At 44.2% G+C, this 24,564-nt stretch overlaps 1 protein-coding gene across 4 annotated transcripts in view; it reads left to right on the top strand.

The window, feature by feature from the left end:
* PLAA (phospholipase A2 activating protein) overlaps window positions 1-23,518 on the top strand; it is an 80,280-nt gene extending 56,762 nt beyond the window's left edge. Inside the window, exons 12-16 of one of the 4 annotated variants that reach the window (XR_015049228.1) lie at window positions 1,896-2,063; window positions 2,173-2,447; window positions 20,873-21,208; window positions 21,315-21,443; window positions 23,074-23,518. Coding sequence is in view for 2 of the 4 variants with exons in the window: in XM_085846007.1 (XP_085702133.1) it covers window positions 1,896-2,063; window positions 2,173-2,447; window positions 20,873-21,175 (746 nt within the window). In the remaining 2 variants the exon portion in view is untranslated. Of the gene's footprint in view, window positions 1-1,895; window positions 2,064-2,172; window positions 2,448-20,872 lie in introns of all 4 variants that reach the window. The other 3 variants (XM_085846007.1, XR_015049229.1, XM_085846008.1) reach the window with 3 other exon arrangements.
* Window positions 23,519-24,564: the final 1,046 nt, after the last annotated feature.

Below are 24,564 nucleotides of genomic sequence, written 5' to 3'. Positions count from 1 at the left end.
TGACAGGTGTATATAATGAAGCACACAGCCATGTAATCTCCATAGACAAACATTGGCAGTAGAATGGGCCGTACTGAAGAGCTCAGTGACTTTCGTTGTGGCACCGTCATTGGATGCCACCTTTCCAACAAGTGAGTTCATCAAATTTCTGCCCTGCTCGAGCTGTCCCGGTCAACTGTAAGTGCTGTTATTGCGAAGTGGAAATGTCAAGGTGCAACAACAGGTCAGCCGCGAAGTGGTAGGCCACACAAACTCGCAGAACAGGACTGCCGAGTGCTGAAGCGCGTAGCGTGAAAAAATCGTCTGTCGTTGGTTGCAACACTCACTACCGAGTTCTATACCGATTCTAGAGGCAACGTCAGCACAAGCACTGTTCATTGAGAGCTTCATGAAATGGGTTTACATGGCCGAGCAGCCGCACACAAGCCTAAGATCACCATGCGCAATCCAAGCATCGGCTGGAGTGGTATAAAGCTCACCGCCATTGGACTCTGGAGCAGTGTAAATGTGTTCTCTGGAATGATGAATCACGCTTCACCATCTGGCAGTCCGACGGACGAATCTGGGTTTGGCGGATGTCAGGAGAAAGCTACCTACCCGATTGCACAGTGCCAACTGTAAAATTTGGTGGAGGAGGAATAATGGTCTGGGGCTGTTTTTCATGGTTCAGGCGAGAGACCCCTTGGTTCCAGTGAAGGGAAATCTTAATGCGACAGCATACAATGACATTCTAGACGATTCTGTGCTTCCAACTTTGTGGCAACAGTTTGGGGAAGGCCCTTTCCTGTTTCAGTATGACAATGTCTCCGTGCACAAAGTGAGGTCCATACAGAAATGGTTTGTCGAGATCAGTGTAGAAGAACTTGACTGGCCTGCACAAAGCCCTGATCTCAACCCCATCAAACACCTTTGGGATGAATTGGAACGCTGACTGTTATAGCCAGACCTAATCGCCGAACATCAGTGCCTGACCTCATGAATGCTCTTGTGGCCGAATGGAAGCAAATCCCTGCAGCATTGTTCCAACATCTCGTGGAAAGCCTTCCCAGAAGAGTGGAGGCTGTTGTAGCAGCAAAGGGGGGACCAACTCCATTTTAATGATTTTGATTTTGGAATGCTGGACGAGCAGGTGTCCACATACTTTTGGCCATGTAGTGTACCTGGGATCATCGTAATTGCACTGGGTCGTGGATGAACTGCCAGACCTGAGTTCTGAGGCCTGATGATCTGTCCTGCTTCATGCAAATGTGGTGCATGATTTTATTGAGGTGGAGTCAGGGCAGCTGAACACTGACGCGTGTATAATATGTGATATTTTCTAAGTTTAAAAAGGGCATAACTGAAAAATTGACAACGCTCTCAAACTTATTCTGTAACTTATCACAATGAAGCCATGTACCAAGTATGAGTTGAATATGTTAAAGGGTATGGGGGGAAAAAAAAGTCTGAAAAACCACAGGTGGGACAGACGGAGAGTAAACCTGTAATCCCCTCCGGTGAAACTGGTAGGAGACTAATAACAGAACAGACCAGCAAATATACATACTTGTGAATGTTCTATTTCACAAGTTACAGACAGGGTGAAAAAAAAAAAAGACAGTCACCCAAAAAGGTGTAGTAACATAATTTACTTCTTTAAAACACAAATATTATTTAAATAATTGCGTAATTATTTTCCACTTTTTTTTCTTCTTCTTGAATCTATTTGTCTTTGTCTTTGATTAGTGTAAAGCACTGACACCTGTGATGCAGTTGTGGTTTGTCCAGCATTGGGTTATCAACTCCAGAAATGTTCACACATTGATGTGCACGACGCTCTGGATGCAAAGTATGATTACGGAATGTAATAAACCAGTCATGCATGTGAACAAGCATTATTTTGTGTACTTGTTTAGCAAAGTTCAGAGAGCTGAACAGTCAGATACCTGAGAATCAGCGCCTGCAAATGGAGACTTTGATGCAACTACAGATCTTAGCAGAGTATGCCATTGGGGCTACGGGGAGTGAAGAACCAACGCTTGATCACCTGGATGCCCTGGATAGGGCTCTGCACTGGCCAGAGGGTAAGCAGCGGTCATTTGACTAAAAGATAAAGGAATTGGGGGATGGGGGGCACAATGATAAAACTGGTCATGTCTTTTTAATTATTAATTTCTAACCTATCCTCACCAGAGACAGTCTTTCCTGGATTGGACATCCTACGCCTGGCTGTTCGCCTCCCCGCTATCAATCAACACTTTTGTCGTGCATGTTCAGGCCCTAGCTTTCTTGCACAACTTGTGCAATTGGCCAGACCGGACGGCCACCCGGCAAATCAAATGCTATGCCTGCGCACACTGTGTAATGCTTTTAGCCAAACGGCAGGCTGGGAGCTACTCATGTCACATCGAGATGATGTGATGAAAATGACCCTGAAACTGATTGGATCAGAAAACAAGAACTTGCAGGTGCCTTTATTTGTTTATTTATTTATTTAATTATTTCCTATCAACATAATTTACTGTTTACAGTATTTGCATACGATGTAAATGGATAGAGAGATGCTGAGAAAAATTTAATCCATGTACAGTATAAATTTTTATTTTTAATGCCCTGACCACTAAAGCCCTTTTAATGTGGCAATTTCCCCATTGCTAAAGGGAACTGCAAAAGATAAGTTCAGTTGTAAGAGGCAACAATATATTATGTTTGCAACAATGCGAGTCTAAATTGGAATATATTTTGCAATCAAGAGGGATGAGTTTGGACAATAAAATGAGAGTTGGAGACTGGGCAGAAAGGAGATAGGAAGGATAGGTGGGGTGGGGTTGTATATTTGGTAATGGAAACGCCTGCTCCCAGAGGGCCTGGGGAGAAAGGCGGAGAGGAGGATGGGTAAATGTATTATGTGCCGCTGCTAGTAATACCGGCCTTCTCAGATAGGGATTCGTAAACCACATGCTATGGGCACAAGCAAATATCGCGTCATCTTCTCAACCTCGTGTTTGGGGGGGGGAGGTGCCCAAAACCTGACCCTGGGTACCCCGAGTACGTGCAAATTTTGGCCGAAATAGTTTTCGATTCTGTGTAAGTAGCGTTCAAGATATTCTAGAAATAGATAATCTTCTTTTGCTTGGGAGTCCCCAAAAAATTCCCAGGGTTCCCGTTTGGCCTCTCCCCAAGACCAGGCGGACATCGCGGAACAGGTCCCCGGGGCCAGTCCTTTTCGTCGTTTTACCCTTTCACTCCTTTTAAGACCCTTTTGACACTTTACACCCTTTAGACCCCTTCTGATCTTTAGACCCCTTCTGTTTGTGGTGGGGATGTTGAGGTCGTGGAGAGATTCACTTACCTCGCCAGTGATATTCATGTATCTGCTGGCTGTGGGTCAGAGATCAATAGATGTCTGGGTCGAGCCTGGGGAGTCATGGATTCACTGAATAATGGGGTGTGGCACTGCCGGTACCTGTGCGGGAGGACGAAAGTCCAAGTGTTCAGGTCCTTGGTGCTTCCAGTCTTGCTCTATGGGTGTGAGACTTGGACTCTGACCAAGGATCTGAGATGGAGACTTAATTCCTTTGGCACCTTTGGTACGAATTCCTTTGATTCGGAGAATCCTTGGCTATCGCTGGTTGGACTTTGTGTCCAACGAGCAGTTGCTGAGAGAGACTCAAATGAGATTTGTTACCTGCATAGTCCGTGAGCATCAGCTGCGGCTGTATGGACATGTGGCTCGTTTTCCTGACGCTGATCCTGCTCACCAGATTCTCTCAGCAAGGGAGTATTGTGAGTGGAGGAGGCCAATGGGCCAACTCCGTGCCTCGTGGTTGCAGCAGGTTGATTGGCATCTCAAGATTGGGATGGGCCAGGCATCTGCCTGGGGGATGGCCAGACGGAGGTCCCTGGAGTACCGGCGGAAAGTGGACGCAGCGACTCGCTGCTCTGGCGCATGCTCCCATACCTGACCTGACCCTGATCTAATAGACCCTTTAGATCTTTACACCCCAACTGCTATTGGAATATACCTTTTGGACCTTTCAGCCCCGTAGACCCATTTAGACTTCTTTAGACCCCCTTCAACACTTTAGACACTTTACAATCGTGTTATCAGGCCTTTCAGTCCCCACGGGCCCATAATTTTCCATCGAATCAAAATGAAAAACAACTTTATCACCGAATGCACTATGACCACACTCCATTGGGAGATGAGTGTCTGTCCCACTTGGGACTATTCATTAATTATATAGGGCTGACAGGATGGCTCAGAGGGATGTGCACTCGCCTCCAAGTTGTCTTGCCTGAGTTTAAATCCCGACCCAGCTATATTAAAACTGTCATCCTTGTGTTTCACAGGTAGGGTGAGTCATCAGTGTGTGTACTGTACCTCGTATTGACATTAAACAGGTGTCCCAGATAATAGCAGTAATTTGTGGATGTTAAAGATCACATGGTGTCCTTCACAAGGACTAGGCGAGCTATCCCCGGCACCCTGGATATGTTCCAAATTCCTGTCCTAACCTACAGAGGGCACTGCATCAGCAGCAAAGCCATGCCTTCAGTCAATGATGCTACCCCACAGCCTTGTGCTAAGCCTGGTGTTCTTAGTGGTAAGGGTGGCTGGCTTAGGATCTTAGGGTCCTGAGTTCGAACCCTGCTGGCCGCTGAATTAACATCAGGTGGGGTTGATTCAGCCTGTCATCCTTCCGAGGTCGGCGAAACGAGTACCAGTGTACTGGTGGAGGGGCACAGCATCAGCAGCAAAGCCGCGCTTCCAATAAATGAGAGCTACCCCGGCAGCCAAGCTGCCACACGCAAGAACAGAACAGCCTTGTGCTGCATGTGAAAGATTTATTATATCTACTTTCTCAAATGCATTACCAACGCAAGCTTTGAATTATTTATTTATTACATACACTTTACCATCAACACTACCAAAACATGATTCTATAGTCTTTATTTATTTTATATATGTACACTTTACCCTTTTTGCTACCGACATACCACCTTGAATTATTTCTTCAATAGCAGAGTATCCACCCTATGGGTGATCTTGTACCAAGCATGCAATGCTTTCTTCTGGCACATACCTTTATTTGGGCAGTGTATAGGCAACTGACAGCTGCCTCAATCGATCTCAAAAATAATAATCATAAAAATAACCCAGGTTACGTGCATGAAGAAAAAACATGCCTCCTGCGTATAATTCAAAACACCTCACTGCACTGGAAAACAAAGGGACAGGAATGCGGGCGGCACTGTGGAGTGGGGACTTGTAATACCCCCTCCCACCTGGAGGTAGCGCTACACATTTACATAGATACACATTTACATTTACACATTTACATAGATACACATTTACACGATACACATTTACATAGAGAATTTGCGTTCCCTACAATCCCTCTTTCCCCCCCCCCCCACGTCCTTCCAAGACCACCGGCAAAGATAAAAACACCCCTATGCACTAATTGGGGTCATGCTGATCCTATGTAGCAAGTTTGGACGTAATCATCTACAACTGTAGTTGGAGTAGCGTGACAAACAAACACAAAACAAACAAACACCGGTCTGTGAATTATTGTAAGGATAAGGATATACACTTTACCACACCATCTCCTCTCCTCCCACCACTGATGTGCAACTTTTAATTCTCTATCCCTCTTATTTATGTACACTTTACCACCACAACTACGTACAGGTCAGGTCAGGTATGGGAGCATGTGCCAGAACAGCGCGTCGCTGCATCCACTTTCCGCCGGTACTCCAGGGGCCTCCGTCTGGCCATCCCCCAGGCAGATGCCAGGCCCATCCCCATCTCCTTGAGATGATGGTCAACCTGCTGCAACCATGAGGCACGTGGTCGGCCCACTGGCCTCCTCCACTCATGAGACTCCCTCGCTGAGAGAATCTGGTGAGCAGGATCAGCGTCAGGAAAACGAGCCACATGTCCATACAGCCGCAGCTGACGCTCACGGACTATGCAGGTAACAAATCTCATCCGAGTCTCTCTCAGCAACCACTCGTTGGACACAAAATCCGACCAGCGATAGCCAAGGATTCTCCGAAGAGACCTGGTACCAAAGGAATTAAGTCTCCGTCTCAGATCCTTGGTCAAAGTCCAAGTCTCGCACCCATAGAGCAAGACTGGAAGTACCAAGGACCTGAAGACTCGGACTTTCGTCCTCCCGCACAGGTACCGGCAGCGCCACACCCCATGATCCAGTGAATCCATGACTCCCCAGGCCCGACCCAGACGTCTATTGACCTCCGGCTCACAACCTGCGGAGACATGAATATCACTGCCAAGGTAAGTGAATCTATCCACGACCTCAACATCCTCACCACAAACAGACACAGACAGGACAGCAGCATCCAAGATGTCACCGAAAGCCTGGATCTTAGTTTTGACCCAAGAAATCCGTAATCCCAACGGCTCCGACTCCTCATTCAGCACCTCGAAGGCCCCCAAGAGGATGTCTAAAGTCTCCGCAAAGATGACTGCATCATCTGCAAAATCAAGGTCCGAGATCTTGACATTGCCAAACGATGCACCGCAACTTGATCTCTCCGACATCCTCCCAAAAATCCAGTCCATACAAGTGCTGAAAAGTGTGGGGGCAAGTACACATCCCTGACGAACTCCAGTAACAACTGGAAATAAGTCAGAGATGGTACCACCACACTTCACAGCACTCTCAGTACCAGAGTAGAGTTCAGACATCAGATCGATCAGTTTCGGTGGCACCCCACGAAGACCAAGAATCCTCCAGAGGACATCCCGATTCACTGAATCGAACGCTTTACAGAGATCAACATAGGCTGCAAGCAGCCCCTGCCGAAACTCTCGTCTGCGTTCGGTGAGGACACGAAGTGCAAGGATACGGTCAATCGTTGACCTCTTTGGTGTAAAGCCTGACTGCTCTGGACGCTGGTGCTCAAGCAGATGGTGGCGAACCCTATGAAGAATTATCCGAGCAAAGACCTTGCCCGGCACTGAGAGCAGCGTCACCCCTCGGTAGTTGTTGCAGTCTTGGCGATCACCCTTCCCTTTCCAGAGAGGGACAACAAGGCCCTCTTCCAGTCAGTTGGGATGATGCCTGTGTTCCAGGCAGAGCACAAAACTGCATGCAACGACACGAGTGCAGCATTTCCACCAGCCTTGAGAAGTTCAGCATAGATGCCACAGATCCCTGGAGCTTTGCCCCGTTTCAACTGGTTCACCGCAGCCCATGTTTCCACAAGCGATGGTGGACCACAGTTGATTCGAGGGTCAGCAACAGGGATTGTAACACCCTTGACGTCCAACTCGACAGCTGGGGGATCAGCCTGGTACAACCGCTCAAAGTAACCGGCCCAGCGGGCCTTCACTTCAGACTCCTGTCAAGAGCCTACCACTCTCTGCTCGAACTGCAGTGCTCCGAGGGATGGGCTTGGATGAACGTAATGCGCGAATTCCCCTGTAAGCGGGACGAGAATCACCTGTCCACAGGTGATGCTCTACCCCCTCACAGATTCCTCGCACATAGGCCTCCTTGTCCACCCTCAGTGCACGTACAGTTTTACGCCTCAGCTCCCTGAACAGCTCAGCTCTGCCATTCAGCCTGGCCCTGCGACTCTGCTCAATGGTATCCAGTGTCCCTTGAGAGACAAAATTCTTCTTTGCCCTGCGGTGAACTCCAAGGCATCCACCGGCAACATCAAGGACGGTGGTCTTGAAGGCGCTCCACAACTCTTCAGGACCCCCCAAAGCACCCAGACCCCCCAAGTGTCCACTCAGCCTGTTCGCAAACTCCTCAGCTACTCTCTCATCCCTGAGCTTGGCAACATCCAGCCTAGGCTGGGATGGTACCATTCTCCAGGATTTAAGCTGCAGCTTTAGAGTTGCTACAACAAGCCTGTGGTCAGTATTGAGGAACTGAGCACTCCGGTAGACCCTGCAGTTCTGGATCATCCTCCAACGACCGTCAATGAGGACATGGTCAATCTCCTTTGCCACACCACCAGCGTTGGAATACCAAGTCCAGCGATGAGCTTGCGGGCGCTGAAACCATGAACCAGCCACCCTAAGTCCATGACTTCTTGCAAAGTCAAGGAACTTAGTGCTATTCTGGTTCATAGTTCCTGACCCATGGGGACCAACACACACCTCATAACCATCCCTATCAGTTCCAGTCGATGCATTGAAATCCCCCAAGACTAGAAGTGCATCTCGTCTGGGGCACTGATCAAGCACAGACTCGAGTGCGGCGTAGAATGTGTCCTTCACGGTGAGATCACTCGCCTCAGTTGGAGCATAAATAGAGACCAGGGAAATGACACCTAAGGAGTGGCGAATCCTTAATCTCATAATACGCTCGTTGACCGGTGTTACCTCAATTATCATTGGGGTCAGCTTATTGGACACAGCTACAGCAACTCCTTGGGTATGGTAACCATCAGAGCGACCAGACCAATAGTAGGTGTAACCACCCACCATTATCTCGCCGCAATCCGGTCTCCGAACCTCAGAGAGAGCTGCAATCCCGATGTCCAAACGCTTGAGCTCAGATGATAACAGAGACAGGTGATCATCCTCTCTTAGGGATAGGACATTCCAGGCACCCACCCGAAGGGACCGCCTCAGGTTAACCCAAGGAGACCGCCGTCTGGTGGACGACACCTCAGCACCACTCCGACACACTCTCCTGCAATCTGACCCAGGGATGTTACCCCGTGGTTTCCCTCCTATCAAAGATTGGGGGTCCCAAAGGCTTTGCCCCAATCCTGTCATCCGGTGAGCTGCCCTGCGAAGGGAAGCTGCACAGGAGGTACTCCCACGGAGTGGGTTTTCAGATTTTTTTGCGTTTTTGCGTTTTGCGGAATGAAGCGTTTTACGGTGGCTGGAGTGCAAATCCTGCCACCAACCTCCTAATAAGGAGTAACCCAACTGCAGGAGGACGTCCGCAGACACAGTTGGGCACTAGATATGGATGGCCGTTGGCTCACAAGGAGCTCCTCCGCCCTTTGACAGGTTTTGTTTTTAATCCTGCTGGGTGTCCATATCCAAACACCCTCCTCACCAGAAAACCTGGTGGGGGAGACGGTTTAGTCGCCGACAACCCGACCATGGAACAGGTTAGTACAGGTTTACATGGTACCTGTAGCAGGTCACAGATCGAACCTGACCTGACTGTAACTACGTACAATTAACCTTGAATTATTTATTTATACACCTTTCTACAACCTTGATTTGTTGAATTACTTATTAAATGTACAATCTCCATGTCCCATTTTTAAGGTGATGTTGGCAGCTGTGTTCTAGTTAATGTTATTATTGTTATTATCATCAATATCATTATTACTGGCAAAGAACCAGTTCTTACGGACAGGTTAATTCCCCCACTTTTATAATTCACAACATGTAATATGGGCTACCATCAGGTGGTGCTATACAATCCACTTGTGGAGGACGATGGGGTCCTCCTCCCCTACCCACCCTGAACCCCTGAGACTGAAATTGTTTTTTTTTCTTCCTTCCTAAAATGTTCCAATTTCCCAGAGTATGATTTTTGTTTTTTTCAACCAATAAAAAGCTTCCCATGAACAATTAAAAAACAGTAAACCCTTACATATAACGGGGTTATGTTCATCGAAAACGCCGTAATATTCAAAACCAAGATAGTGAAAACCAGTTTTGTGTGCTAATAAGGGACGTTAAACTCCTGGGCTTCAAGAAAATATAGAGGCAGGTGAGTGTCATGCAAAAAAAAAAAAAATCACAATTTAAACTAGAGGGGGAGCACTCAGTAGAGTGCAAAACCTCCGCCGCCAATACTGCTTGGTCACTCAAGTGAACCTGATATCCTATCCATTCAATTTGACGTCAACAGTGCTCACAGAGTTATAGTTTGCAACTTTCCCTTTTACTTTTAACTTTTACATACTCAATTCATTCGTCATAACTAGACTCCTTGAGACAGAAATTGATTTTACTTGGGTATATCCACCTGAAGTTCCAAAATCAGCCGCAATTATAATTTTGGCATGTTTTTTGTTGGAAATCACTTATAACATGTAGAAATGCAAAAAAAAAAATCGAAATTTTGTTGAAAAAAAAGTTGCAAAATTTTGGGTTTTTTTCTCTAACAATTTTTTTTTGGGGGGGGGGGTGGGTTGGAAATCACTTAAAACATGTAGAAATGCAAAAACAAAAATTCAAATATTTTTTCAAAATGGCCGCCATAGCGGCCATATTGGACTTTGGACCAAGTTCAAAGTCTAATGGCATGATCCTTGGACCATACCTAATCCCCTCACCAAGTTTCGTCGAAATCCGTCGAGGAGTTTTTCCATAATACTGTTCACAAACAAAAGGCCCGGTCACACCTTGACGTTTTAGCCAACGTATGCCGATTTTTTATTTTTTTTTCTAAAACGCTGGCACACGTTGAATACGTTATGGGTAAGTTTTGATAACATTGAGAGCACGCTGAAAAACACTGCCATACGGCGTTGTACGTTGGCTTTAAACGTTGTACTTTTTGGTTGTCCTCAAATTTTTGCATGCTTGAAATTTCACGACGTATGCCGGCGTATGACTCACACATTCCGCTCCGCTGGCCACAAGTTGTATGCACGGTCTGCGATCGTTGACAGACGTCAACACATGCTACTTGTAAGTTAATCATAAGTTGAGACACGCCGAGGTAATGTTTAGCGTACCCGAAACTTATTTCTAACCTATGATTAACGTGTTGTTGGCACGTTACGCGATCGTTGCCACACGTCGACAGACGTTACTTTTAAGTTACTCATAGGCTGAAAGACGTCGGTATAATGGATCGTCCTTGCGTCAGCGTCCACGGCCAGGACACTTATTTGCAGCATTCTTCAAACTTTTCTTCGGCATGACGAGGATGTTCACACTTCGATGTCTAGCTTGGCTATGATTCCAATTGTCCATCGGCAGCGTCTATTTAAAATAGTCGAGTTTGAGCGTTTTAACACGTTCAGAAGAAGCGCTTCAAATTTCCAAACCCCAGCGTCAAAAAACAAAGGCGAGTGACAGCAATTTAAATCGTTCATTGTAAACAATGAAAATAGCTGAGTGGTACCGTTTAAAAGTCGTTGTGTAAAAAAATCCAATTGTTGAGCGCAAGCGTCTACTTTCAATCGTGGAGATGCAGCCATTTAAATCGTTGAGTGGCAGCCTATGAATAGCAAACCCTACGTCACCGGCAAAGATAAACTGCCGCACGATATGGATAAGTTAGGCTATCGTTGGGCATAGTTTGTGAACGCCGGCTTCATGATAATTATTCGTTGGTATATCGTATCTATAAGTAATCAAAGCGCTCTATGCACATTATTAGTTCATTGTGCATTTGTCCAACCCGTTATGAATAGACCTAAATCGTAAAAACAAGCTATAGCTCATTGTTGAAAAAGCCCCATAAAAAATAGTCGCGAAGAACTTCGAACAATGGTGAAAAGATGTCTCCTACCCGTGGACACGCGGACACAAGGACGATCCATCATAACCCACACCCTCCCCCTCACACTCACCTACTACTGCCAACATGAACAAACTAATACTAATACTGATACTGATACTGTTAATGCTGACATGGACATCAACTCAAAAAGGACTCGAAAACACTGTTGGGTTCCCCTTTTATGAGCAGCATTTTTATATACCAATTCCCAAAACCGCTGGGAACACGTCTTTATATGGCAGTTGTAAGCTAGAAACACGTTAATTTTTTTATTTTTGTCAACCGGAAGACGTCATTGGAATACGTCTACATACGTCGATGTGTGTTGGGACTACGTACAGAATTGGTTCAAAGCACGTCAAACATAAGTTAGAAATAAGTTTCGCGTAAAAAAAGACATTACCGCGACGTGTTTCGACTTATGAGTAGCTTATAAGTAGCCTTTGTGGACGTGTGTAAGCGTCCACATATCGTGTGTAAAACTTATCCCCATCACATGCGGAACGTGTGTCATATGCCGAGTACGTCGTAAAATTTTGAACATGTTTAAAATTTCTTGACGTACTCTACTTACTACGACGTATGATAGCGTACTTTAGCGTTCTACTCACGTATACCAAACTTACTCATACCGTATTTGACGTGCCCCAACGTTTTAGACACATTTTTCTTAGGTCGGCATACGCTGGCAAGATCGCCAAGGTGTCACCGCGATGTTGACACTTCCATTTCTACGGCAGTTATGATTCGAATCGTTGTGCGTCAGCCTTTTAATAGGCTACGTCACGACATCGTCGGCGATGCGTGCAACGCGCTATGCCTAAGTTAGACTATCGTTGGGCATCGGTTGTGTAGGTCGACAACAGGTTCAGCATTCATTGGTATAAGTTATCTATAACACAACGAAACGTTCTGTGTCCATTACCAATGCGTTGTACATAAGACCAAGTCGCTATGAATACGTCCGAATCTTGAAAAAAAAAACATCAAAAGTTCAACGTAAGCCAGCGTTTTAGATACATTTTAATACGTTGCCATCGCTGGCTAAAACGTCAAGGTGTGACCGGGCCTAAACAAACAGACGGGTGAAAACAGTAACCTCCGTCCATCTTCGATGGCGGAGGTTAATAACCATGTAATCTAAATATAAATCCGTTTTACGATGAAGTCTTCTGCTGTGTTGAAGCAGATAAACATTTAGAAGCGATTTAAACTTGCCCCTTGCCATCACCATTCCTCCCTTTTTAATCCTTTAAACAGTTTTTCTTTGTAATCTGTTGATATGTTTTTCTTGTCAATAGTTCTGCAGCTTCATAATCCAGCAAGAAATAAAATTAAAAGAATCATTTATGTTTTTCTTTTTACACTTTTGACGTGTTACACTTCAACACCATTCAAATCTTAACGGTGCATGAGAAACAAAAGCCGTGATAACAATCACATCTCAGCTAAAAAAGGTACCGTGATTGGTTGAAATTAAGCCCCACGATAACTAAATCGGTCCATAAAGAGGTTGCCCCGACTGATCAAAACTGCGATATTCAAACCCGCGATATTTAAGGGTTTGCAGTACGACGACTGGTTTTAAAATTCTCTCCGTCCAGCGATTCAGGAGTGCATATAACTCAAACGAGCACACAAACAGTATTATATTTAGGATGATAATTCCCGCACTTCGATGATGTCCTTGGTTTTCTTATAGAGAATTGACATATTTAAATACGACTTGTAACACACCCTTGAATATCGTGAGCGGTGCAACATGATGCATACTTGCATGGAGAATTTGTGTCCTTGCTATTATTTCTGACTATTTTCTCTTAAACGACTTGACCAGGAACCATAAAACCCACATCAGTATCAAGGTCATTGTCCGAGGAGTTCTGGGAATCTAGCGAGATTGTGAAAGAAAACATCCGTCATTATTTACTTCTAACGATGTGTGTGTATATTTGCATCAGGAAGATGGTAATTCAGTTAAGGTGGTTATTGGCACAATTGAGGCTGCTCGTGATCACTTGAGAGTTGCAATTCCATGGGGTTTCCACATATCTCATGGGATTGTAAGTTGGACAGGTGACCGTGATGGGGCATGACATGTAGGAGCCATGCTCTTGCTGTTTCGATCACGGTTTCTGTGAAGTCGGTGATTGGCTGGTAGGGGATGGAAAATAGTTAAATATTCTGTTTTAAAGAAATATTTATTGATCGATATGGGAATGCCCTTTTGCTTTTATGAGTGGGGAAAAAGGGGGGGGAGTTCATTGGGAGGAAGGGGGTGGAGCAGAGATGGAACAGAGTTGGGGGGTGGGGGAGTTTGAAGACTTGGTGTGGGGAGGGGATTGAAGCCTTAGGGTTGGGGGGTGTGGAGGTTGAGTACTTGAAGTTGTGAAGTTGAGGACTTGGTGTTTGTGAGTGAGGTGTGGGGGTGGGTTGGTGTTGTTGAGGACTTAGTCACATTTGACATTGTGCGGATCTTCCGTGGGTCCCTTTTGGTTGTTATTACTCCCAAAGAAAGGGACCTGGTGAAATTACAATTGATAAATCGTGAATATTGCTCTTTGTTGCTACATGCACACCAGGTTTTTGATGTTGATATATTACAAATCCTGTTATGCTCATAGTCAAGATGGATGTTTGAGTTTATTACCTCTGCCACCGAAGGTGGACGGAGGTTACGTTTGCATGTCTGTCTGTGAGCAGGAAATCTCAGAGTTATCGACTAATTGGGCCGAAACTTGGTGGACAGGTTGTTGGGTGTGTGACGAGGACAAATTGATTAGATTTTGGTGAAGATCCGGATCCCAGAATTTTTACATGATTCTTCACCATTGTGTTGGAGGGCCAAAAAACGATATGTAGCATGATGTTTCAAAACGTGTGGACAAAGTCTGACAAAATTTGGTGGATGAGTTGGGTCGGCCTATCAGTGGGATACAAAACGTAAACCGTTCAGCTTGGCATGGCATCTCTTCCGAGCGCCGTTCGAGTTAATGTTGTGATGTGGTCGTGGCCTTTAGAAGATGGAATTGTTTTCCGATTGGTCTGTTGACTTCGAAGCTGAGATTGTTTTAATTGTTGGCGTGCTACAGGAGTGCTTCTCGGAGAGCAATGTTTTTGACAAATGACTTGTAATACCTTTTCACACCTGGATGAATGCCCATAATAGCTAATGCCGTGAAATGCTGTTGTATGTAATAAAGTGACTTACAGATGTCCATTGGGAAAACGCATGTTTTTCTAGGTGAAGGGAAACTCTTTGTGGTGTTTGTCCACGGGCCTTGTTTATTGTCGTAGAAAATACTGCTTGTATCAGTAACTTGCAACAACGTGGCTCAAATGATCGTCATCATTTTTGGAAATGGCTTGAAGATGATGTCATAACGCAACAAGTGACTCGTCTTACCGAAACAAACTTGCTAAATGAACGCACAATGTTCAGTTAAAAGTGATGAAGAAGTTTTTTTTTTCATTCGAATGTTTGTCAAAGGTCAGCATTCAGGCAATTACAGTAGAGAATTTGTTTCCATGTGTAAAACGGACGATGATGGAACAAGATGGCACAGAACAGGATCACTTGTTTTTGTGTTAAAGAAGAACAAAGTGGAAAGTTTGGTACCCAATCATGAATTGGGAAAGCTATGAATATATTTACACTTATGAAAAATAGGTGTAGAGCACTTGCGTGATGGATTTACATCAGGACATCTCTGTTCCATGTGACGTGTGTATGATACATCATGGTACTCGCTCAGCTCGCTGAAAGTGGCCATATTTCATCTTTTTTTTTTTTTAATTTCATTAGGAATTGAAAGTTTTTATTGTGACTGACCACCCTCGTGTGAAAATATTTTTTTGCACAGGAAATTTCAGGCGAACGAGCATGTGCAGTCCAAACTCTGCCCTTGTCAACCGTTTCAGTGATATCATTATTTTCTTTATATACGCCATTAGTTTCATCAATCTGACTTTTTTGTTTTGCAGCATAAACTATAAATTTGCAGTCACACAATTATAGACCTTGACAAGATTGAGCGTCGAGCTGTTATCAATTTTTTTTTATGCAAAGAAGGTGCCACTTTCGAAGAAATCCACAAACTCGTAGTTGCTCTGCATGTCAAGGTGTACCCCCTCATTATACTGCACTAACAAAATGGGTGGCTGACTTTAAGTGGAGACACCAGTCTCTTGAAGATGGCCCCAGGTCAAGACGGCTGGCAGATGACAGACCCACACATTGTTGTCCATATCGAGGTGTTAATCATGGAGGAGCGGCACGTTAAAATCACCAAAATATCCACAGAATTTTGTTCAGGCAGCGTTATTTTCATCATCATCATCATCATCATCATCATCATCATCATCATCATCATCTTAGCCAATGAAACTGCCTCGGCAGCTCCTATGTGCCTCATAGCATGAAAGGAATGGTTATTATTATTCATAATAATAATATTATTACCATGCGTAAACACGTAGGCATGCCCATGGTCTCAACAAGATGGTTCTTGTGAAATCTCAGCACTCATGATTGACAGCAATGGGTGGCATCACATCAGGAGCTTCTCAAACGATTCGACACACTTGATCGATCCAGCCAACTTTATTCCTTGTCGGTTAACTCGTGATGAAATACGCATTCACCACTGGAATCCTGAAACCATATTGGAAATTGTGCAATGGCAGCACAAGAGCTCACTGCCACCCAAGAAATTTCACACCATACCCTCAGGCGGCAAGATTATGGCCACGATTTTCTGGAATACCAAGAAAAATTCTGTAAATTGATAAAGGTCCTCGCTAAACTACAATTGTAGTGGAATATTACACCAGCCTCATGTGAAGTTTGCGGCAAGCCATCCTGGGTGAATGCTCAAATGTGTTTCTCTGTGCATGGCAACATACCTGTGCATAAAGCTTGTTGCACAGACTACCATTCACATCTGTGGCTTTGAGCATCTAGAACATTCCCTCCCCCAACCACCCCCTCCCCTTCCTAACTCTTTCCCATCCCCAATCCAGATCTGGATGTTGGACCTCAACCGTATAAGTATTATCTGTTTCAATGTCTGACGTTTTACCTGCTTGCCCACCAGTTCACAGACGATGAGGAAGCAGGTGAAGCAACTGATTATGTGACTGAGTGAGTTATCTGAAGACTTGTATTTTACTGGGATAGACAATTTGAAGGGGAAATGCAACAAGTGTCAACATTGACATGTTATGGACAATATTTGTCTCATGCTTTGAACATTTTAATGACTCTCATAGGATCAAAAATGTCACGATTTGTGTATCCCGAAGATGTATCTCAAAGAGAGATATTTGCAGGCAAGAAAAATCAATTCAGCATTAATTCCTTCACCAAGCCATTCATTTGGATCATCACTCTTTGGGTCATCATTGAGCCACTCCCTGTGAGAGTGTGATTCACGTTATCACAGCATAATTAAGTGATGCTCCCAATATGGGATATAAGACAAATCTATGAGAACAAAAGGGGATTGTCAGTTAAAAAAGGTTTATACCTTTTGGAGGAGACTACTTTCTCCAAATACTTGGAATTCTTGAAATTATTACTCAGAAATGCTACCAATGTAAAAAGTCCATTGTTTGTTTGTTTTACTAATTACCTACTTCTCTCCACCACCGAAGGTGAATGGAGGTTATGTCTTCACCCCTGTTTGTCTGTCTGTCTGTCTGTGAGCAGGGTATCTAAAAAAGTTATGGACAGATTCTGACGAAACATGATGGACAGTTTGGGTGTGTGACAATGACGAATTGATTCGATTTTGGTGAACATCTGGAGATGAGAATTTTATAAGTGATTCTTTACCATTGAAGGATGAGGCAAAAAAAATGATATATAGCATGATTTTTTTTCCAAATGGTGTGGACGGATTCGGACTAAACTAGGTGGATGAGTTGGTCAGGTGACACGAACAAGCCGATGAGATTTTGGTTCAGGTCCGGATCCAGATCAGACATATTGGTGGGATACAAAGTGCAAACTGTTCAGCCTGGCGGAGTTGTTTGCTCCACTGAGTGCCGTTCTAGTTTTGTTGATTGATTAATTGCATAGAATGTCGAAGCTCATGGAGGAGGTAGAACATAGAACGGATCAGGATGTAACATAACAAAAGGAACAGTAGAAAGAGAGGGAGGGAAGAGGGGGATGGGGGGGGACACCAACAGCAGGGATGAAGGACAAAAATAGAGGGAGACTTAAACAAATGAGTGCTGGGGATGAACAAGATAGATACAGCCACATACTGCCAGGAAAGAAAAACTGGAAACTTGGAAAGAGGTGGGCTTTTTTTTTTTTAACCTTATCTCTGTTAACAGGAAAACACCATTCAATTGTGCAATTATGTTCCATTGTACCAGATGATTGGCCAAAACCCGATGCAAATGTCGTGGTAGAGAGTTCATAGAACACATTACCCCGTGCAGTGTTTAAGTGTATCCTTCAATTGTTTGATAAAATTATGATTTTAAAGATCGTTAAACATTCCATAAGTTCAGTGCTGTTCAAACAGTCTTGCACATCACCCTTATACAACACCCTATTTAACACGTCCATGTACTGCAAAACTGGAGGTTCTTGGAAGTGCAAAGAAGGCAATTTGTGTTCTTCAGTGTTCAGTATATAATTCAACTTAAATAAAATAAAGATTGTAAAAGTCGTGTAAATAAATTAATTCCGGGATTTACCCCCATTTATGCAGTGTCTATTACACCACCCTATCTAACACGTTGCATTAGGTATTCGTGCCTGTCATATGTGTCCTTTAAAACGTCCTTAAAAACAGTGATTTTTTTTCCATTTGAAATGATTTTCAATTTTGCTGGACTGTCAAGCAGGCAAAGAGTAAAATAAAAATAAAAAATTTATCTCGATCCTCTCAATGCATGTGCGTTCAGGACAAATTCAGAGCCAAAGCATCTTAAAACGAAAGACTCGTCTTCCAATTCATGTTCCGATTTGTGTTGAAAATATAACATTCAATTTAAACAAGTTGTTCCTCGATCATAAACTGACATTTACCGACAGACTGATGGACATGAACGAATCGCCTAACCCTGTTTTTTGCTTCGCGTGCACAGGGTAGTAAGCTAATGTGAATAACAGGGTGCTTTTATACAATAATACATGTGACCTATTATAATTAGCAATAACAATATGTTATAACAGATACAGCAAAAAAAAAAACACAAAAACCAAGTAACTAATGCTGCAACATGTGACTAAACATTGACCAAAACATTGTTCCGAAGCAGTCAAGAAGAAGAAGAAGAAATTGTAAAGAACAATCAACAATTGCCTGGCATACACTCCTGGTTCATATGAGTTGGTAAATTGTTTTAAATTTGAAGGTGATCCGGTGCCGATTCAAGAAGAAGAAAAAGTCTGTGAAGAACCCGAAACTTTGATGCAGAGTCAGGATGATAATTGACATTGAAGTCTGCATAAACAAGATGGTGAACTCGGAATAAAGGTGGAAGGAACGCAGTGTGTCCCACGTATTGTTTGACTCGTATGGATTAGTCACGTACACAAGTGAAATGGGAAAAAAAAAACAATGCAGCGCAGCATGGAAAAAAAATTGCATGATCGATGTGAAGATGGTCGTCAGTTTTGTTGTTGTTGTTGAGGCTTGTGGAGGAGCTGGAACAAAGAACGGACCAGGATATGACAGAACAAAACAAACGGTGAAAATAGGGGAGGGGGGACACACCAACAGTGGGATAGAGGGACAAATATAGGAGACCTGGGGGGAGAAAGGATGCTGGGAAGAATGTAAGGGGAGGAGGAGGACATGAGGTGCCGACTCTTGATTCCAAGGTAGTAGAAGGGAAAACTGGAGAAAAAGCAGAAATGGAACAACAAAAAAAACTTAATAGGAGAGTGAGGGAGTGGTGGAAAACCTGGTAACCTGGAAAAACGTAAAGAGGTGGGCTTGGGGAGAGTTAACAAGGGTGAAAAAGATCATTGGTATGGATGGGAGTGAGGGTGAGGGGGGGGTGACTTGAGATGTTGGTGAACAGCTGTCTTTAAGCACAAGAGGGTAGAACGAGATTTAACAGACTGATAAGTTGGTTCCACAGGTGAGAAAAGAGGAACAAATGAGTGAAGATGAGCGGTGAGCCTGGATTTTGGGAGCTTCAGCAAAACTGGGTTGCTGGTGGACCACGTGCTTCCTGCAGAAACCTGGGGCGGGCAGAGAGTGCAAGACCAGAAAGACGGAGAAACCACCGACCTGCCTGCTGTATGAAAATAATAGGCCCAGAAACTCGGCTTCATCGCAGGAGATATCAATGATTTTGAAGGCCTTTGTTTCCATAGCATTAAGCTAAGGAAGGTGTGAGGCAGGGGCACCAGCCCAGAGGGAAGAGCGGTACTCCATCAAGCTCTGGATGAAGGTCTTGTAAGTAGACAAGAGTTCAAATGTACCAAGGAAAGGGTTTGCATGGTGGAGGATGCCCAGTCGGCGGCTGGCTTTGGAGGCAAACTTTGATAGAAATATAGCTTTAAGAAATATAGCTGGTAGTAAGGCCCAAATGTTTGAGTGAATTTACTACTTCAAGAGTATTGTTCAGTAAATATATGGGAGGGTTCACCAAATGGTCCTTCCAGAGAGACATTGATCGTGTAAGATTTGTCAGGAAATATATTTTTTTTCACTGTGCCAAACACAAGAGGACTTGAAATATCAATAAATTGGTATTTGTGGAAAAGCAATTCTCGTATTTTTATTTTTATTGAGTGTTAAACCTCTTCAAAAATATAGTACAGTACTTGAGAATCTGCAAAGTGTGGCAGAAGAAAGTGTCATCTTTAGCCACTACAAATGGGCCTTTAACTGGTCTGGTGAAATTCCCATAGCATGTGCTTGAAGAAAAAAGTAATGTCTCGTTTAGTCCTGTTTGGTGTTTGCGTCCCATGGCGTGTTAATTCTTTGAGTGTATCTCGACCACATCAGCTGCTTTATCGAATATAATGATTAGTCCTGTGAGGTTCTTAGCCAGTGCAACATGATAGTTTGTTCCTGTAATTGATCACCATTCGTGAAAGTTTGAGACTTTCTTTCAATCTCGATAATCCTCGTTTTCCACTGACCTTCATGTAACCTGCTTACCTGTGGGTGCCGGGTGGCATAGGTATGTCTTTTAATGTAGAGTCCATGGCTCGGGATGGTTCTTTCGGGGGGAGCTCATACCAGGTTGTATGGTAGTTTGTAAGTGCTTGTACATTGGTATGCATGTACAAGCATTTTTATGAACTTATAGAGGAGAAACCATTTGCTTTTGTTGGCTTATCCACTGTCTCAACTGACAGTCGACAATAAGAAGGCTTTACATGTTTTGGAATTATTAATTTGATGATATCAGCTTTGTCCTTCATTCTCTTCTTACAGGTTGCCCTTGCCACCTTGATACTCAACTTCTCAGTGGCTGCCTCCACAAAACTTGATGCAGATTTCTTTGCTCAGCTCCTCTCTGCAGTTTCGACGGCCTTGGAGTGCCGGCTCAGTCCTGAAGCCGTCTTCCGTGTACTGGTGGCAATGGGGACACTGGTGTCAGGACACGGTGGAGTGACTGCCCTTTCCCTCGCCCAATCTCTTGGCCTGCGTGCACAAATTGAAGCGATAGAAGCAGCGGGACACCCACCCAAGCTGCAGCAATGCAAACGGGATCTTCTGAGGATTTTGTTACCATAGCTACTGCCTTTGTAATAACATGCACACAAAACAGTGAGTGAAATTGTGTTGTGGTCGCCTGTCTGTCATGAACGGTGCAGGATATTCCATCATTGTGGATTTTTTTTCTTCACTTTTTTTCCTTTAACCACTTCCGCAGTACCATCGCACAGTGCCTGACTCAATAAGCGAGGGTTCTTGCCTGGTGGACCAGAAAATTTTATTTCAACTTGCAAGCTGCAGTAGTTACTATGACAACTTTGGCTGCAAACTCTGCTGACTACGGCAGGTCTGAGGTTTTTCATTTTTCCTCGGCTGGTTTCAAGCTCTTGTATAAACGTCACTTAATTTGCCGTTACAAATGTATTAAAGAGTTGCCTTCAAATCAGTTGCTTATGTATTGTTCTCTGATGATTTGAGATTTTGTGAAATGTGGTTAATGAAATGAGTGTTGCTGGAATCATTGAGTAAGCTTGGATGGATTGTTACTTGGTTAATTGCTTTCAAAGTTAACAGGATAAGATGCTTACCTTGAAGCTTGATGTAGGATGAATTCAGTCGCTCGTTAATTTGGAGCAGTTGTGACTATCATCAGGGGAATGTGTCGAAGAGCCGACGCCTTTGTGCAAAGAATTAGCCTCGTAAAGATTGCTGTCTGTCCATGAGCCACTCATTTGTCAGTTGAAGAGGCCATTATCTGCATGACCTCATGCTTTTAACCATTATGGACAAACATGCAAAGTGCTACACATTCATTGAGATTTTGTGGAGCAAAAGCCTGGTTTAGCAAGTGATGGAAGCTGGTTGTTTCAAAAGTAATTGCATTAGTATTGACAACCAACCGTGTGTGTGTGTGTGTGTGTGTGTGTGTGTGTGTGTGTGTGTGTGTGTGTGTGTGTGTGTGTGTGTGTGTGTGTGTGTGTGTGTGTGTGTGTGTGTGTGTGTGTGTGTGTGTGTGTGTGTGTGTGTGTGTCCTTCCTCTTAAAATGTCTTTTTCTTGGGATTTCCATCATCTATGGTGATAATCACGAGCACTATATGTACCGTGAAGCTAATTGAGGTGCACCATTTTCGAAATTTCCCTGGGTTTTTTGTTTTTTTAACTCTTCCTTTTATGGTTGGAGTTAAGATCTTAGAAATCCACAAAAAATTTCAGTACAGAGGTTGAATTAAGAAATAAGAAGACTTGCATGGTTTGGTCATGTAGCTAAATGTATAGAGGATGAAAATATTGAGAGGAAGTGTTGAGGCAAATGGAAAAAGACCAAGAGGCAGGCCAAGGAAAACCTGGCAAGGGTGTGTGAACAACATGAAAACATTAGGTTTGAAGAAAGAGAACATGTAAATGAAAGAATTGAATGGAGATCAAGTAACCTCCAAAAATAGGAGAAAAGGTTGTTAAACGAATATGATGATGATGGTTTATGATTTAATGAGCATGGAAAGTTGGCTTCAAGATCAAAAGCTGAATCAGAAGTTGAGTGGTGGTGGTGGGTAAGTACCGTAGCCCAACTCACTCCGATATATTGGGAGTTGTGCAGCAAGTGTATAATGCAATTTAATCAGTGAAGTGGTTTGTTCAAACATTGATCTGTGAAGGGTTCAGCATTGGGATATATTGCAGCAGATGAGTGGTGCATCATGTGGAAAATACACCATTTACTGATTTGTTATGACTACTTCAGAAGGTAACAATAGCTGTAAACCATACACAGTTCTTGTTGAGATAGTGATATCATTAGCCAGTTTTTTTAATACCAAGTATAAACGGTAACTTATGTGTGTGCCGTTTTGTCTTGCTTAATGGTTCAAAGGGGGGGGGGGTGGTGGGCTTGGGAGCTTGGGTTCCTGAGTTGAAATCCTGCTTAGCTGTCGAATTAATACCAGGTGGGGTTGACTCAGCCTGTCATCCCTCTAAGGTCATCGACATGAGTACGAGCTTGCTGGGATGATTGAGCCATTCGTGTATCTTGCGTCGGAGTGGCGACCCGTCCAGGATTGTGCCCATTAGCCCAGGAGACTGCTTTAGCAGCACCAACGCTCTGTACAGAATATGGTCCCAATGGATGGATAGATTTTATGTTGGCATGATGCTGCCAAATGGTTTACTTAAATGAAATAATAAAAAGATTAATTGCAAAAAGCAATTATTCAAATTTATTTTACACAAATTCCATATAAATAGTTTCTCTGCCATACATGGTATGCCAGGTTATGAATGATGCCTGGCACTCAGCAGGAGAGTTTTGGTAGATAGGCTTGCTCAGCCGCTCAGGACTTATCAGGAACTACATGCCTGGGTGGCCTCGACTTCCAGGACAGAGAGAACTTTGATGTTTCTTGAATTAAAAGTTGCATAACTCAGACTTTTGTGGTGTTTTTGTTTTTTTTAAGTTTTTTAAAAGCCGATTCCCCAGGACAGACATCCTGAACACCAACCAGTAGCAGTGCCACATGGTTAACTCTCCACCAGGAACTGACTGGCACTTGAAATTACTGTTACTAGAAAACTTGCTCTCTACCGGAGTAGCAAGTTGGAGCTGGCCATCCCAAACTAGTTAACCATTCCCATGCACACCCTGAATACAATCACAAAGTTTCAACACTTTGTCTCACAAACAAACATACATATTGTTTCGAATTCTGGCCCGCCTGGCGTGCGAGCGATTGCATAACTCCAATCGCAACCGCGTCGCCCACCGGATGGACAATTCAGTCGTGACCCTCCTGGAACTACCACCAGGAGCCAGTCACGGGTGGGGGTTTAACCTCACCACGATCGTGCCAATTGCCGACCCGCGGAGGATAGGGTTGCTCGCCAAATTCGACCTACCTAAGTACCTGCGCAAGTAGTCGACCGGGCAATCGTACCTCGCCGCAGGTCGGCCTAGGACACGAATCGCTTAAGCGGTCCGTTCCGTGCTACAGTGATAACCGAGCGGTGTTATCGCCGACCTCGACAGATGTGATTCTGTTTACCGGGCGTTCAAAACCCTCTACTAATTTATTCCGCGATTCAAGATGGCACTTTCAAAAGGGAAAAAGACGATGAACGGGATACATTTCAACAAGGACATTTATTATTACATACACAACACAAGTAAGGCAGTCATGCAATGTTCAAGCAACAAATAGAAAGTACTACTACCGACTATAAGCAAAGATCAATTTACATGCACCGTTACTTAGGCAGTTTCTACTTGGCAGGACACGGCACCACAGCATGCATACGAAAACAAAGAAAAACCCTCCCCATAGGCAGGGAGGTAGACGGGGTTTGTAAACCTTTATGGCACGGGTCCCGTGAAACCGAAGGGTCTTACCCGCGCCCTCGTTGCGCGACGGTGGGCAGGTCGCGACGTCGACTCCCCACGGCCTTGCGTAGCCGCGCCTGACCTCGGGCCCCTGGC

This window comes from Eptatretus burgeri, chromosome 11 (assembly GCF_056783735.1).
Source record: "Eptatretus burgeri isolate ZD-2024b chromosome 11, Ebu_testis_v1, whole genome shotgun sequence".
NCBI lineage: Eukaryota > Metazoa > Chordata > Myxini > Myxiniformes > Myxinidae > Eptatretus > Eptatretus burgeri.
This window is presented reverse-complemented; position numbering and strand designations above follow the sequence as displayed.